Source organism: Frankliniella occidentalis, unplaced genomic scaffold (assembly GCF_000697945.3).
Source record: "Frankliniella occidentalis isolate FOCC.00 unplaced genomic scaffold, Focc_3.1 Scaffold275, whole genome shotgun sequence".
Taxonomy (NCBI): domain Eukaryota; kingdom Metazoa; phylum Arthropoda; class Insecta; order Thysanoptera; family Thripidae; genus Frankliniella; species Frankliniella occidentalis.
This window is the reverse complement of record NW_026267401.1, coordinates 18,274-33,504: the sequence shown is the minus strand read 5'-3', so window position 1 is coordinate 33,504 and position 15,231 is coordinate 18,274. Positions and strand designations below refer to the sequence as shown.

The window sequence follows — 15,231 nt, the reverse complement described above, 5'->3', positions numbered from 1 at the left end:
GGGGGATACATAGAGTCCGACAAAATCGACACTTAAACATTCTGCGCAACATTCATTTCCCAAACCACACTAAAAGACCTTTTCAACATTAGCACAGTGACGAAAAGGGTGAACAACAACAGACCGGAAAAAGTTGCTTTTAATCAACCTGTCGCAGGCCGCCAGCCGCCGCCAGCCCAGGCGAGAGGTGAGGAGCGGAGACAGCGGCGAGGCTCCCTTCCTCACCTCTCACCTGGCAGGCGGCCTGCGCAGACCGAGGCGGCCTGGCGCGGTCGGTCTCGGAAGGCGATTTTGCAGAGCTCTGAACCAAACCACCCAAGACACTTGAATAAAATGTAGGTCGTATACTTTTGATATTGTTTACATTTTATGCAAGTTTTCATTAACGTTTGGGTTACTGAAAGGAACTGTTGCCTGCCTGTTGTTCTTCACCTTGTTCTTCACTTCGCTAATGTTAGAGTTGGAAGTGTCCATTGGCAGGTCGACTTCGTCTGTCGTGTTACCCTACGTCCCTGTTTGTTTACCCTGTTTGTAGCCACAGTCGAAATGGCCACCGACAGCTGCATCCGAACCGACTATTGCGATGACTTCGGCCGGAATTCATCCAGTGTCCCAAGGGCCCAAACCAGCCCCTTGCGGAGGGGGTGTAGGCAACAGGCAACCCCTCGGGTCTTGAGCGTCCAACCCGCTAGGCGCCGGCAGAGAGGATGTGGGCAACCCAGCAGGCAGCAGGGCTTGCGCGGCAACAGGACGGCCTACCCGCTTGGCGCCTGCGGAGGGTGCGTAGGCAACCCATCAGGGCTTGCGCGGCAACAGGACGGCCTACCCGCTTGGCGCCTGCGGAGGGTGCGTAGGCAACCCAGCAGGGCTTGCGCGGCGACAGGACGGCCTACCCGCTTGGCGCCTGCGGAGGGTGCGTAGGCAACCCAGCAGGGCTTGCGCGGCGACAGGACGGCCTACCCGCTTGGCGCCTGCGGAGGGTGCGTAGGCAACCCATCAGGGCTTGCGCGGCAACAGGACGGTCTACCCGCTTGGCGCCTGCGGAGGGTGCGTAGGCAACCCATAAGGGCTTGCGCGGCAACAGGACGGCCTACCCGCTTGGCGCCTGCGGAGGGTGCGTAGGCAACCCCGCGGGGTTCGCGCGTCCAACGGGACGGCCTACCCACTAGGCGCCCGGGGGCCGTTAGTGGGGGAGGGGACGTAGGCATTTACTTAGCTCGCGCTCGCGCTTGGTTGCCTGGCGGATGAAGCTCGGGTCATCCAAAGGGGTTCTGGGGCCCCGGGGCCCGGGTTGAATTTCGTCTGAAAAGAGAATTATAGTCGCTTCGGATGATTAAACTGCCTGTGGACCCCGCCGTCGGTTTTGACAAATTCTGTTTCTCTCGGAACAACGGGAGCGGTTTCTGTCAAATGCAAAATGCTGTGAATATAATAACCTAAGACATCTTTATTGTAACAGAGGCAATACAAGAACAACATGTAATTTAAAGTGTGGCAATACTACACTAAATCTTTGCGCTAATCATCTGTAAACGTTTGCCTCGCCTGTAATCGCTTGGTAAAATTTAACATTTGCATCTGTTCTCCATAAACCAAGCACATTGATCCAAATAAGCTTACAAATGACAATGCAGCTATTTTGCCCCTTCCTTGTGGATGATTTGCTATTTGCATTCCAAGCTTCAAGAGTTGCAAAGGTGCTGTGGGCGGAGGCACATTGAAGCCCAGTTTTGCTGCAGTCTGCAAAATTGTATGAGATTAAACACCTAAGGTTTGTTGTAATTGTGTCAATAATAAGAGGGAAAATTATACTAACCATTGAGGCTGTGACAAGACCCATAAAAACAGGTATTATTGCACCTGCAACGAATTGAATAGCTCCAGCTTTAAGTTCTAGGCAAATTGGACAACCAGGCTCTTGTAATAATATAGGTGGTAGAACAAACTGTCGAAAGCATCATAAAGACAAAAATAAGGGTTGTTATTTTTAATAGAGTAACACGGAAGAGAAGGAGTAACTCATCTGCTATACAAACCAAATATTGATAGGTGTACGTGGTAATCGCAGGGAGAGATCCACATGTCAAGCTAGAAGTAAATGCTACTTCCTTTCTCAAACCAAAAGCTCTGCGGTAATACTTTAAACACCAAATACCACTAAATGCCGCTAACATTCCATTTAATGCAACTCCATACTTGAGTAAATATCTATGAAACAAAAAAATCCTGATCACATTTGATTTATCTGGTTATTATTTGATGAGTTATAGGAGATTACTTACACATGAGATGGAGTGTCATGGTCGCGAACTAAATGATAAACATGATTAATTGCTTCTTCTCGATTAAACGTAACCGCACCCTGTGGTATATCTTTTACCTTTGCTTTTTGCATTTCGTGTCTAAAATTAACGTGGAAAGAAAAATGAGGAATTTAGATTATTAAGATTAAATTAGTTTCATTTAAATATCTTCATAACCTTGCATACCGGTAGCAAAGAGGCAAATATTGTGACAAGAATTCACGGTTACCTTCTGACAACTTACGTTTAAGACGAGTAAAGTGATAGCGTTACCCGTTATATATTTATGAGTTCAAATTAGGAAGACCACACAAATAACGAAACCCTTCTGTCCGTGTGGTTTTCGTCTGCTAGCCAAATCAACCGCGTTCTGCCTGAGAAATGTCTCATACTCCAGCGTCGAGGTATCGAAGTCACGAATATCGATATTCCCAAGGTCTAGGTTTTTCCTTTCACCGCAAATTCGGCTGCTTGCTTAAATGCCATCTCAAAATTTACCAACCAAAGGCTACCCACGACTCATACGGGGGACACAATCGTAGCGATTTACTGAAGAATTTTTCACACAGGAAATCAAAATGGCAAACTGGAAGGCAAGTCAAATTGTTCTTTTATATTTAAGTTTAATCAAAGTGACAACTGTACCCATCTAACCTGTAGAATCCTCACCATTGTATTTAGTTCATGTATCATTTACAAATATTGTACTTACCATTATTGGCTTTAATCTCCATCAAGTGTTTGAAGCTATTCCCTTTTATTTTACTTTTGTTTCCTTTTCCCATCATCATTATTTTCTATGAATTACCCAATGTCAAATAGCGATAGTTAAAGTCAATTTCTTACTTTCAATCAGGTCAATAAACATGGCTCTTTTGAATTCTTACAGCTCCTGAGATCAATGCTCATTCCCAGGAATATGGCACTGGCCGCAGTTCCCATTGCTGTCAAATCAAAAGAAACAGAAAAGGATAAGACAGCAATTCGACCTAGTGAACTCCCTATCTACGTGGATGAAATTAAAAGGTAAAAGCAAGACTACTAGCTTGTAAAGAGATGTTAGTTTGTTGTATTGTAATTAGCAAATTATAACACCTAAGGGGACATCTATTGTGAACAAAGATATTTCTCTGCAAGACTGGCAAACCCCAGTATTGTGTTCTAGTTGATTTGGTAAAATGAGACGAGAACTGGTTTGGTTTTGACAGTTTATTGCTATAGCTAAGAGCTGAGGAGGTGGGGTGGGCTCAGTGGAGAAGGAGATGGTATTTATTCCCACTGTTTCCTCCTCATTTTCCTCCTTAGTCCTTCTCTTAAATAATTTGCAAACATCAACACTAATATTTTCTGTGTCATTTTGTCCAATTTTAGACAAGTGGTTCCGGAACAACACAGTGATGAAGTTAGTTCAATAGAAGAAGCAGTTGGAACAGTAAGGAAAGAGCTTTGTTCTCTTGTCAGCGAGGTAAACAGCCTTACCAGCAAGGCCTCTTCAGTTGTTAAGGAAAATATGGATGCTTCCAATGGTTAGGATTAAGTTGTAACTATGTATTTCATTCATTGCACTTTACCAGATGCTTGTTTAAAAGCAGTGTACCTTGAGTAACTCATATCTATTTGGTTTTAGAACTCCTTGATTATTTGAAGGAAGAGGAGAATTTTCTTCCCAGATCTGGAGCAATTGCTTTGAGTGGTCTGACAGGTCTTGTCCTTGGTATACGTAAAGGATTTTTCAAGCGTCTGATCTATATGACAGTTGGTGCTGGAGGTATGGCTTCACTGTGTTATCCTAAGGAAGCAGAAGAATACTTCAATGAAGCTCTAGTTGAGGTCCGAAAGTATGGTCTTATAGGTCACCATCTTGCTACTTCAAGTAAGTACCATCTAAAACTATCCCTATCTTCTACAATTAGAATTTGTGACTCAGTTATGCAATATTTCTTTTAACAGTTTTGGATGATTTACGTGGATCATCTGCAGAGTCTAATGATTCTCCCAGGGATGGAAAGGATAAGAAGTGAGACTATTAACTGATAGTGCTCCTTTTTTAGCGATGGCTGTGTAAAATTTCTAAGAACTCCTGCCTCCTGATCCTGATCTTTGTACTTCCTCCCATCTCTAGAACCGTTCCTGACTATTGTAATACTTCTCATGCCATCCTCTCTCCTCTCCCCAGATCCTTAATGTCAGATATGGAGTCTTTTCTGGTCGCTTGTTGTTGTTTTGTTGTTGTCATGTTCTTTCAGGTTTGCAGTGGTATATTATTTAACTTGCAAAGACCAAAATGTTGTTGGGTCATTTCTTGAGACAGGACACTGCAGAAAACTAGTGAATGAGGAGGCTGAAGGTCTTCAATATTTTCTAAGGTTCATTTGTAAAATAGTGTTTTTGTTTTACTGCCAATATTAGTCTTTTTCTGACGCTTTCTGATCCTTGTGCTAATTTTTTTTCAATAAACTGTTGGAGAGAATAAGTACCAAAGTGTAAAGGCTTGTGTTAGTTAATGCCCTAATCATGAAAATAGTAAAAAAAATTATATTTCCAAGGCAAAAATTTGTTTGACCTAATCCATCCATACAGGCTACACCTTTTTCGACGATGAAAGCACTGATCAAGAAAATTGGGGTTATGAGGATGAATACACAGATGAATTTGACTATCCATCTCTACCACCTCCTATAGCAGAGGGTGCAGCTGAGTCTGTAATAGAGCACAAATATGCACTTGCCTCAGAGCAGAATAATAGGTGTGTCGAGTCAATTCCTTCCCTGGAGCACTCACACACACACACCTGACTTCTCCAAAAGTAAGTAAAATTCAAAGTGATTATTCTAGTAGCTCTTGTGCTGTAATCTAATTATGTACTCATATTGATGACAGGTTATATCTTACAACACTGATTCCTGAAAATATCAATTTCAAATCATTAATGGCTAATTTCAATAAATACCTTCATAAAAAAACGGCTATAAATTTTATTATTTTATTTCCTTGTTCCTGTCTTTACTTAAGATAACAAAACTTCATGAACAGAAGTGCATTGACTTCAACGAAGTGGAGCAGCAGGATTTTGACAAGATGTGTCACTATTGCATAGCATTTTGAGTACGGTAATGATAAAACTAATGGATTACTGTATAAGAAAGATATTGACTCAAAGGAGAACATTGCAAGGAAATACGAAATAACCTAAACAGACACGTCAACATAGGGTATATACTATAGCTACACATGAAAAACAAGGTGTGTTTAGAGCAACAACTTAAAAAATAAAAATTAAAAAAGAATCAAAGAAATAATTTTAATCACATACAGCTTTGGTCTTTGTGTAGGGATTCAACCCCTTGATTAATAGAAAAAATATTTGGCAAATAAATATGAGAAACACAAGAAGACAATATAGCGATGCGCTCAATCTGAATGAATTCAAATTACAAAGCAGAAAACTACTTTCACAAACAATTGCAATGATAGCAAAAAAAATTTTTTTTGAAAGGAACACTAGGTTAATGGTGTAGGTTGTAACTCTGATGCAAATCATATTGCAAATCAATCTGGTCAAACAGCACAAAGCATCATGCATTGAGCAGGTATTGCACCTCTACACTAAAAAAAACAAACTTTCATTTCTCACAAATTGGTACCTATTACCTAAAGAAATAATAGTATGTATCAACGAAAACTGGCTTAAGAAGTACCCAATGTAAAGGTAATAAACGTCAATTTTGTTTTTCACAACAGACTTCATCCATCATTGATGGCACTCATCAGATATAGAAATGGACAATACCAGAAATAAGTAATAAGGTTTCATGTAAATGTATTCATCTGTTTCAGGAAAACTTTCTTGAACAAATAATAGACTAACTTTTGCTTGATGGATAAGGGTGGGATTAATTTCATATCTTTACTATCCACATGGCTTGTCAAAGAGTAAAACAGAAAATTTGAGAAAACAGGAGACTAGAGCAACCACCAAGAAGGTAGATTATGAAACTAAAGAAGTTACAGTAATGAAACACACATCTAGGATTATGTTGTCAGAGTAAACTCTTGACATCTGTACATGATTTGGAGGAAGAAACTCCTTTCAATTTAGTGTTTCTTAAACTTAACTAAAATTACCACACAATCCAATACTCTAAATTGTAAAGCCAATACCCTTATTTCTTAAGGGTCTTACATCTCAACTTAAGAAATACAAGAAGAACTCCATTTAATTTGACCTTATAGGTCCAAATCTAAAGTGAAAAACATACATGAGAAATTAAAACTCTTCAGAAATAATTTAATCAATCTTTCCTATAGTACAAGTCTCTTTTACTTTCCTTACACTGAGTGAATGACTTTGTCACAACATGCTTAAATATTACCGGTACCAACATATGGGTAAAGGCCTTGTTCTTCTACATTAGAGGAGGGGGATGAAGGAGGACAATTTTGTTCCTCTTCCGCAAGTTGTTCAGAATAATAATGAGGAGTACTCAGGTAGTCAAGAACTCGCCGAGGTAAGGGGAGAGATGAAATTAGATCCCTCCTCACAACTTTTAAAATTACAAACCTGAAACAATTATGATAAAGATAAAACTTTATTGTCTATGGCACACATTCTCTAGAGTGAAATGACATTACTTACCTGCACATATGCTGTAAGCTTTGGACCTGTTTGAAGCGGGAAACAGGATGCAACAACTGAACCCTCATGGGTCCAAGAACAGGACGGCGATGGAGGAAGAATAGGTAACGCCCAGACCGAGAGTGCTCAACAGCATTTTCAATAAAGTCTACAATTGTGTGGCTTTTGAATTTTGTACAACTTCCAAAGCTGAAGTTACCTGCAAGATAAAAATTCACCGTTAAACATTTTAAGAGCTCTGTCTGCCTTTTCAAAAAGAAATACAAAAGAAGACAGCCATTAATAATACCTTGATCTTGCTCAATACGAACATGCCGTACACAACTATTAAGTTTAAATGTGAGTGAAAATATATAGTGGTCATCACTTGAGTCACGGACAATGAAGGATCCATCAGGTTCATTTGATAGAATTTTCTCAGCCGCTTCTCCCGAAATAGGACCCCAGTACCAGCCATACTACAAATAAGGTTTAATTATAGATCTAAAATTCAACTAGGGCACAGGTATGATAAGTTAAAACAACTTACATCTTTCACTTTTTCAATACTTGATGCAAAATCAACACTTGGTTCACCCTCATTGAGAATTTCTTCTTGAGCTACAGGTGCTTCTTCACTTGAGGTATTCTCTTGCAAGGGAATGTCTCGAGCAGGAAGTGGTGGCAAGGCCCTTGTAGAAAATCGAGCCTGCAAGATGTACAAAATTTAATATGATAAAACAATGCTGAAACTAAAAAATAAAAACTCTGATTGAAATGAAGTCTTAACAAACAACCACTAACAAAATTCAGTACCTTCTGTTGACACGTAGAATTGACTGTATTTCCATCAACACCATCTGAGATATCATCAATACCTCCCCCAATTGTTCTCCTTCTGCCAGGTGCATGCTCAGGTGAGATGAGACGACGGATTCGGAACATGTTGCAGAATGTCTGCTTTAATGTAGATGAAAAACTCATGCCTCTTTTGGGCTTCCCTTCTGGAATGAGCATGCAGTCAGATCCTTCAGGACTAGCCAAAACCAATGCATCAGCATTGTCTTTACATTTTTTATTCCTGACATTGATACTGAAAGTACTTTTTCTGTTAGATTTCATGATTGGATTATTGTATGTGACATTGAGGTTGTCATCTATGTTTTCTATTGTGACATTCCCATCAACTCGTTTGTTCTTGGACAAATTAGGTAGCCGTGACTGCAAACACGTAGTTGGTTTCTTGCGATATTCTGAGGAATCACTAGAACTAGAATATAGAGAGGACAGGTAACGTCTCACTTCAGCTAAAGTCATGTGTATTGGTTCCCCTGGAGTGGCACATTCCATACTGGCTGATCTTCCTGGACGATTATGCCTTTTCTGTACAGCTTGTTCAGGTAGCAACACTCTGGGCTGAATCATAGTATGACTAGAAACTGTTTTGCCTTTACTAGACTCTATTTCTGATTTCTCTGATTGTTTTCTTTTTCGTCTTTGATGTCTTTGTCGCTTTTGACGCTGAGGTGGTACTGGAACAGGTGGCCGCACCATATCAACTGGTACAGCATAAACATCACAATCTACTGGGACATTATACATGTCACATATGTCTCCTGTGGATAAAACTTCATGAGACATAGCTGACGTAATAAAACTGGAGTCATCTACCCTGTTAGCTGCAGGGACAGATAGTGAATTGTGAGAGCTGGACAGTCTTGATGAAAGAGAGCTTCTAGATGCAGGTCTGCAAAGCAGGTATGGCAACTCAGGTGTCCAGCAATAACGTAAACCTAGCGACTGTTGTCCTTCAGATGAGAGTGAAAATTTTTTCTCACTTTTTCTTCTTGGGTGGCAGTCTTCTGAACAGTGGATGGACCACGAAACTTCCCCTGATACCAAAAGGGCTTCTTCTAAAACCTGTAAAATATAATGCTGTACTAGAACTCCAAGTTGTGTTGACACAAATAATTGAGTCAGCTGATTGTTACCTGTGTCACCATTTTAACAGCCATTTTCTCAAGCCATTCTGGTACTCCAGGATGAAGACGTGCAGGTAACACTCGAGCTGGGGTTATGGCTGAAGCATGAGGACGTATTGATCTCCCTAAAGTCACCTGAGGTGAAGTGAATGGAGAATCCTGTGGAGTACTTGAATAAGGAGATGAATCCTGAAACTCTGGTGGTGGCTTGATAGCAAGAGGCTCCGACCATGATGATAAGTCATTGGATGAATCATAGGTTTTTTCACAATGCAGAGTACTTGGAGTTTGAGATTGCGAATCGCATGCCATTGTGCCACTGAGTTTTCCTCCACAAGAACTCAAGTTTCCTCTGCACATAGTATGTGAACTACAAAAGGAGCCAGTTAAAAGAGATGACTGCTCATCTTTGTCATTTTCATGCTGTAAGGAGGAATTCAAATTAATTTCACCATCACTTTAAAATAATGAAATAATCAAATGTAAGTGATGAATTTGAAAATACAACCAACCTCCATGGGGATTTTGGTTAATGGTGGCAGTCAGATGACAGTGTGCATAGGCAATAGTAACAAACTAGCATGCTGAAAAGAAAAATAGAAAAACATGGATTAAATATTTATTTTTTGTGCAAAATTGTCACATATATTTTACGGCTAACATTAATATATTTGTTTGCAGACTGAGGGAAGAGGGCAAATTGCAGGTAGATGTTGCAAGAAAGGAAATTACATTTTGACAAGTCATTTGAATGACCAAGAAAAAAAAACAGCAAACAGAAAAATCGAATTTATGACTTAATTAAATAAGTATGCAACTTTCTAGGTCAAAATTAAAATTGAGGGCGACGTCCCCTAGACTAGAATGAAAATAAACCAGTATCCTCACAAATCACTAGCACAACGCTTGACACGATTAAGCAAATGAGAACTATTCCGACTACTCAAAAACCACAGAACATAACAGAAATATGTGAGCTTTACCTAGGAGAACATTCACATGCACTCTCAAACACAATAAAATCATAATATCATACATGAATCCATTTTAATCATCGTTCGAGACAGAGTTTATTTTTCTTAACCTTCCATCGCCATATTGAAACTGCTTCTCTTTTTGTTTTTGTTTTTGTTGTTGAACGCCTAGCCTCAGCTTCAAGTCCAAGTAGGGAAGTAAGAGAAGTAAGTAAGCTTAAGTTGTTTGATATAAATTTACTAGCTACTCTTGCAATTTATCTCTTTAAATCACTTGAAAACAATTGTTGTTTCTTACACCAGATATTGTTAGTCCGTATTTCTATCTTTTTTTCGTCTGCTGCATGTTCCGCTTGACTGATTTCTCATATCAATTATGCTGTGGTAGTGGGGGAGGGGAATTTTGTGGAGTTGGAGTGTTGGAGCTGTACTATGTTTACACCGCGGAGGCTAGCCCGTGCTATGTCGGTGGTGGGGGAAGTTGGCCCCGGCGTAAACGGCGCGGAGCCAGCGCTGGCCAGCCGCTCGCTAGCACGCGCTAGCCTGCCCCCCTCCACCGCTCTGCTTGGTCTAGCCCCGGAGTAAACGCGTTTCGCCCGGGCTATCTCCGGCTGGACTTTTAAAATACCCGATATTTGTGTATTGCACTTGGCATTTCGGTGTGGCTTTCGTACCCCAACAGGAAATAATTCCCCTATTCGACCCAGAGCTTCAATTCTCACTATCCTCTTCAATATACCTTGATATATCTAAGATACTGTAAATATTTCAAAAATTGTTGCTATCACGTATATCCTAAAGATAAATGATGTGAGTAGTAAAGAGTTAAATATTTTACACCCGCTGATTTGCAAACCGTGTACCGGGAGAAGTATTTTACCCTAAAATACTTGGTTTGATCGTCGAGATTTGAAAACCGCGCTCTTTTTCATCAGCTGGCCCACACGGGGTAAACGCACCGCCGCCAGCCCGGGCTAGCGCTGGCCAGGGCCAGCGTTCTACGGCGTAAACATAGTACTGATGCTTGCCCCAGGCGTTCCACTTCAAGCAGAACGTTACACGTCATGCGAAAATATTTAATTTTTCGGTCTTGCTGACGTTCTATTTGCTCTAGACACACTAATCCTTATGCTCGACTTGAATGTTGGTGCGTTTGAAGTTCACGACAATATATCATTAGCCGTGGTTAAGACATATGGGACTACCTTCTTGTACCTAACCACACTTTTATTATCCTAACCAGAATTTATTGGACGAAGATTTTAATTTCTTCACCGAATATTAGTCTGTTGTCGCACTTTTTTCCACGATGGCTAGCCCTAGAACCCGACGTGTTCTTCAGGGACTCAAAACTGGTGATGAAAACAACGTAAGTTGATCGAAGTTTCTGACACTATGGAATGCAAGTTACAAAATAAGCTAGTGTTCTCATGAACATTTTCAAATGTCAGTTTTAAATCAAAAGTATATATTTGTATTGCATGCCTATCTCTACGTGTGATTTACAGAAATGCTTTGAGTGTGGTGCTTTCAATCCTCAATGGGTATCCGTTACGTATGGAATATGGATCTGCTTGGAATGTTCAGGCAAACATCGAAGTCTTGGAGTTCATCTCTCTTTTGTTCGTTCCATCAGTATGGACAAGTGGAAAGATATCGAGTTAGAAAAGATGAAAGTAAGTTTTTTTTTTCAATTGTACTGCATTTCTCTGTTTTCTTATTTTTGTTTTTAAATTTCATTTTATTCTTCTTAGGCTGGTGGTAACAGAAATGCGAGGGAGTTTTTGGAGGCACAAGATGACTGGGATGACTCCATGCCAATTCAACGACGCTACAACTCAAAAGCTGCAGCTCTATACAGAGACAAGGTTGATGTTCAGTGGAACAATTCAAACCATGTACATCTAGTCTTTTACCATGGAACTATTTTCTTATTAGTACATTTGTACATCCATGTTCACAGATTAGTGCAGTAGCCCAAGGAAAGGACTGGAGCCCAACAAAGTCACCAGCACAGAACTATACTAGTCCATCCATGAGTAGGTAAGGAAATTTGCATTGCTCTGGTAATTGAAAATCAAAATAATCTTATTAAACTGCAACTGTATTGAGTAGTTTTGTTGTTTCTTCTAATTGATTATAGGAGCTCAAGTAGTCTGACTGACAATGGAAGCTATCATTCCAGCAGTAACTATAGTGGTTCTTCTAGTTCTTATCAATCCAGTGGGTATCAATCAGGTGGTGGTGGCAGTGAAGGCTACCATAGTGCTGATCAATTTAAAAATGACAAAGAAGCATTCTTTGTCCGTAGGCAGATGGAAAATGCTGGAAGACCTGAGTAAGTTTTCATTCACAAATTATTTAACTATAATATTGGGTTTTTGAAGGTTGAATTTTTTGCTTCGGATTTTCCATAATTTCAAGTTACCTAATTTTCACAGCCATATACCTCCTAATCAAGGTGGGAAGTATTCTGGATTTGGTTACACAATGGATGCACCACCGCGCAGCACATCTCAGGAATTCTTTGATACAGCTGTATCTTCACTCTCTAGTGTAAGTGATATTTGAATTGTAAAGAGCTAAGATATCCAATCAATAAGTTTCTCAACAATCCAAAATTTCTTTACAGGGTTGGTCTCTCTTTTCTTCTAATGCATCCAAGATAGCAAGCAAAGCTACAGAAAATGCTTTTAAAATTGGAAGTATTGCCTCCCAGAAGGTTACTGAAATTGGTTCATCTGTTGGAGAGAAAGTAAGTCTTGCAATTCAATTTTATTTTTATTTTTCTAATTGGGAAGAAGGGGGGGGGGTCATTTTCTTTTATCAGCCACAGTTATTCTGCTTTTGTAATAATGCAATGAATGCTGTATGTAATTATTTTGTCCTGTCTGAAACATTTTGTCACTTCAGTTCTCAGAATGTGCTCTGCCTTTGGTAGTTTATTGTTATAGCTTTAGAATTTTAGAGCTTTAGCTCTTTAGATTATCCTTTTGTACTTTGTAAAAGTCAAATTAGTATTTCTGATTTGCTATGCTCCATTCATATCTCAATGTTGCATGGTACCTTCTTTCTCTCCTTTTTTTTTAATTTTTCAAAAATTTTATTTTAGGTGAAAGATGGAAACGTCATCGACAGCATGTCTTCTCAGGTTTTAAATTTGGCTTCAAAGGTATGGTTTAGTTTGCATTTTGTTTTTTAATTTACTTACTTATTTTTTAATACTACTAGTACTAGTACATTAATAACAAGTTTAAATTGATCTGAGCCATGCTTGTTTGACTATTGTGCACAGCCATTAACTCTATTTTATCTGTTTGTACATCTTGCTCTTACTTTTCCACCTGTGTGCATTTAATACTGTGCTATTTGCATCTCACTGCAATGCTTTTGCTGTATGGTCATAAGATAAAAAGTTTATGTATAATGCACTGGGACTTTGGCCTTTCTTTTATTTCTTTAAGGTCTCCGCCTTTATCTTGATGTTTCACATTGTTTTAGATGGGAGACTTAGGAAGAAAGGGATGGCAAGATATAGCAGGAACCAACTCTGAATTGCCTCCACCAGGCCAAACTCCAGATGGAACAGAGAAGTCCTCTTTACTTATTGATGGAACACACAGGTAAGTTTGGCCATGGTTTGACACTGGAAATTACCGCGAATGTGAAAAGAACATTTATGGGATAAAGCAAGTAGATTTGTTCAACTTCTTACTATGCTAAGATCCCTTTCGAGTATCAGTATACTAACATACATTTTCCTTTATTACCAGACCTCTAGGCCAGAGAGACAGCAGTGCTCCACTTCTAAATGAAGGTGGTAGTTCTCGACGCAAATCCGCTGGAGGTTCTCGGGACAAAAGAGACCAAGTAGATGATGAGTGGGGTTGGGGTGAAAATACGAGGTAAACAGTAATTTCTGTTGTGTGTGTTCTTTTTTTTTTTTTGTTGTTACAATTATTTTTTTCTTCTTGTTTCTCCTTGATAATGTTTTGTTTATTTTTGTTTTGTTTTTGTAGCAAGAGTTCTGTTTCTCCTTCATCTCCAGTTTCTGAGTGGGACAATTGGGGGTCTGGCAACAACGAAACAGTGAAGGAGCGTGAAAGTAGTGGCCGTCATCATAAAAGAAGTAGTAAGAAAAAGTCATCATCTTCATCAGGAGCATCATCATCTAAAGGCGCTAAACAGAGTTTACTAATTGATTTTGCAGAAGAGAAGAACAGCGCCAGTGGTGACTGGGGTAAAGAAGGCACTGAAGAGGACCCTTGGGATATTCTCAATAAGTAAAATGGCTAAATTGGGTCTATGCTTTTGGGTTGCTTCCAAATACCTCAAATGCCTGTGTATCATGTGTGTTGTCATTCCTTTATGTGCTTTCCAGAAACCTACCCTTTGCGTGTTTTATCAAGCTCTCTAAAAATTGAAAGCTTAGCTCTATTGACTGTTCACTGTTTGCTTTTTTCTATTTCTTCATTTCTATGACAGCTTTCTTTTGTTTTAGAAGTTTACTAATTTGACTTTTTGAAATATTTCACAGATAAGCACAGTAATACTGTTGCATCAACCATGTCTCCTATATCCATGCCAATGTTTTAAAGCAATTATCTTTTAGTAGCTGTGCTACTTTACAGTTAGATCTCAAGATATTAAATTCCTAATCATATCTGAAAATGTGTGTAGTGATGTAAGTAAAGAACTGCATTTCTGTCTCACACTTTTTTCTGATCATTCAATTACAATTGTTTGTATTGTAAGGGCTTATCTTAATATCTTAGTCATATGTTACATTTGAATGTGTAAGTCAACTTTCAGGGCTGATCACATTAGTTGATTTAAAAACAAATACAGCCTGGCCTCCAAAAAACTTAGTGAAATGTGTATTGTATAATTTTCTTTGATATTTCTCATATGTATTGTGTGTACTTGTTATTGGCTTTGAGGCATGTTAATGATTTGAGAACATCAAACATTGCCTTTTAGATAGTTAAAATTGATCTGAATGATTAAGAAAGACATTACGTATTACATCAATAATGCATCCTAAAATGATTGTTTATACTGTAGAATTTTTTTTCGGTAGAAAGTTCATTCCATTTTACTGTTAACTTGTTAAGACACACTGGTTTTGGCAGTTGTATTGTTGTTTGTTGTACCATCAAAGTCAAAAGTGTCCAGTGTCAATATGCTGCTCATCCAGCACTATTTTATGTCTGTTTAGCAGTGAATTGCTTCGTGGAAACTTTTGCTTTTGATGTTGTGGTCATCTTTCTAGATACATTAAATACCATGAGTATGAGCCTTGGTATGCATTGTGGACTTATATATCATTTGGTAAAATTGTTATAGATGACTTCAAT

General features: G+C 39.2%; 4 protein-coding genes across 11 annotated transcripts; 2 read left to right on the top strand and 2 right to left on the bottom strand.

The window, feature by feature from the left end:
- Nucleotides 1-1,427: 1,427 nt before the first annotated feature.
- LOC113216635 (uncharacterized) lies at nucleotides 1,428-2,705 on the bottom strand. 3 transcript variants are annotated; one of them, XM_026436397.2, is made up of 5 exons: nucleotides 2,548-2,705; nucleotides 2,283-2,402; nucleotides 2,037-2,208; nucleotides 1,817-1,945; nucleotides 1,428-1,740 (listed from the first exon to the last, which is right to left on the bottom strand). In XM_026436397.2, exons 2-5 carry the CDS (start codon nucleotides 2,393-2,395, stop codon nucleotides 1,519-1,521), a joined length of 636 nt encoding a protein of 211 aa, XP_026292182.1. In that variant the 5' UTR covers nucleotides 2,396-2,402; nucleotides 2,548-2,705; the 3' UTR covers nucleotides 1,428-1,518. The 3 variants fall into 3 exon arrangements, with proteins under 3 accessions (XP_026292182.1, XP_026292184.1, XP_026292183.1); XM_026436399.2 differs by having other exon boundaries at nucleotides 2,533-2,678; XM_026436398.2 differs by having other exon boundaries at nucleotides 2,490-2,654.
- A 27-nt stretch (nucleotides 2,706-2,732) lies between these two features.
- LOC113216636 (MICOS complex subunit MIC27) lies at nucleotides 2,733-5,276 on the top strand. 2 transcript variants are annotated; one of them, XM_052273481.1, is made up of 6 exons: nucleotides 2,733-2,896; nucleotides 3,193-3,329; nucleotides 3,675-3,829; nucleotides 3,931-4,176; nucleotides 4,884-5,109; nucleotides 5,184-5,276. In XM_052273481.1, exons 1-5 carry the CDS (start codon nucleotides 2,882-2,884, stop codon nucleotides 5,096-5,098), a joined length of 768 nt encoding a protein of 255 aa, XP_052129441.1. In that variant the 5' UTR covers nucleotides 2,733-2,881; the 3' UTR covers nucleotides 5,099-5,109; nucleotides 5,184-5,276. The 2 variants fall into 2 exon arrangements, with proteins under 2 accessions (XP_052129441.1, XP_026292185.1); XM_026436400.2 differs by lacking the exons at nucleotides 4,884-5,109; nucleotides 5,184-5,276 and adding an exon at nucleotides 4,254-4,791.
- LOC113216634 (uncharacterized) lies at nucleotides 5,273-10,044 on the bottom strand. 2 transcript variants are annotated; one of them, XM_026436394.2, is made up of 8 exons: nucleotides 9,884-10,044; nucleotides 9,413-9,484; nucleotides 8,910-9,323; nucleotides 7,735-8,838; nucleotides 7,469-7,627; nucleotides 7,229-7,397; nucleotides 6,940-7,138; nucleotides 5,273-6,864 (listed from the first exon to the last, which is right to left on the bottom strand). In XM_026436394.2, the coding sequence occupies exons 2-8, from the start codon at nucleotides 9,416-9,418 to the stop codon at nucleotides 6,666-6,668; spliced, it is 2,250 nt and encodes a 749-aa protein (XP_026292179.1). In that variant the 5' UTR covers nucleotides 9,419-9,484; nucleotides 9,884-10,044; the 3' UTR covers nucleotides 5,273-6,665. The 2 variants fall into 2 exon arrangements, with proteins under 2 accessions (XP_026292179.1, XP_026292180.1); XM_026436395.2 differs by having other exon boundaries at nucleotides 9,937-10,027.
- Nucleotides 10,045-10,859: 815 nt separating this feature from the next.
- On the top strand, nucleotides 10,860-14,586 carry LOC113216670 (ADP-ribosylation factor GTPase-activating protein 1). Of its 4 annotated transcripts, XM_052273492.1 has the most exons (14): nucleotides 10,860-11,021; nucleotides 11,118-11,243; nucleotides 11,383-11,550; nucleotides 11,629-11,742; nucleotides 11,838-11,917; nucleotides 12,018-12,212; nucleotides 12,316-12,430; nucleotides 12,507-12,629; nucleotides 12,987-13,046; nucleotides 13,376-13,497; nucleotides 13,648-13,779; nucleotides 13,894-14,006; nucleotides 14,085-14,157; nucleotides 14,412-14,586. In XM_052273492.1, exons 2-14 carry the CDS (start codon nucleotides 11,184-11,186, stop codon nucleotides 14,413-14,415), a joined length of 1,359 nt encoding a protein of 452 aa, XP_052129452.1. In that variant the 5' UTR covers nucleotides 10,860-11,021; nucleotides 11,118-11,183; the 3' UTR covers nucleotides 14,416-14,586. The 4 variants fall into 4 exon arrangements, with proteins under 4 accessions (XP_052129452.1, XP_052129451.1, XP_026292239.1 ...); XM_052273491.1 differs by having other exon boundaries at nucleotides 13,894-14,157; XM_026436454.2 differs by having other exon boundaries at nucleotides 13,894-14,586.
- Nucleotides 14,587-15,231: the final 645 nt, after the last annotated feature.

Excerpts from the sequence above, each read along its gene's own strand:
- LOC113216635 (XM_026436397.2), bottom strand. The coding sequence starts at position 2,395 with ATGCAAAAAGCAAAGGTAAAAGATATACCACAGGGTGCGGTTACGTTT. Across the intron at positions 2,209-2,282 it reads CATGACACTCCATCTCATGT|ATATTTACTCAAGTATGGAG; the intron begins GTAAGTAATCTC and ends TTTGTTTCATAG. Across the intron at positions 1,741-1,816 it reads GTCTTGTCACAGCCTCAATG|ACTGCAGCAAAACTGGGCTT; the intron begins GTTAGTATAATT and ends ACAATTTTGCAG.
- LOC113216636 (XM_052273481.1), top strand. Across the intron at positions 3,330-3,674 it reads TACGTGGATGAAATTAAAAG|ACAAGTGGTTCCGGAACAAC; the intron begins GTAAAAGCAAGA and ends GTCCAATTTTAG. Across the intron at positions 3,830-3,930 it reads AAATATGGATGCTTCCAATG|AACTCCTTGATTATTTGAAG; the intron begins GTTAGGATTAAG and ends ATTTGGTTTTAG.
- LOC113216634 (XM_026436394.2), bottom strand. Across the intron at positions 8,839-8,909 it reads CTGTTAAAATGGTGACACAG|GTTTTAGAAGAAGCCCTTTT; the intron begins GTAACAATCAGC and ends TATATTTTACAG. Across the intron at positions 7,628-7,734 it reads ATTCTACGTGTCAACAGAAG|GCTCGATTTTCTACAAGGGC; the intron begins GTACTGAATTTT and ends TACATCTTGCAG.
- LOC113216670 (XM_052273491.1), top strand. The coding sequence starts at position 11,184 with ATGGCTAGCCCTAGAACCCGACGTGTTCTTCAGGGACTCAAAACTGGT. Across the intron at positions 11,743-11,837 it reads CAGCTCTATACAGAGACAAG|ATTAGTGCAGTAGCCCAAGG; the intron begins GTTGATGTTCAG and ends CCATGTTCACAG. Across the intron at positions 12,213-12,315 it reads GAAAATGCTGGAAGACCTGA|CCATATACCTCCTAATCAAG; the intron begins GTAAGTTTTCAT and ends TAATTTTCACAG.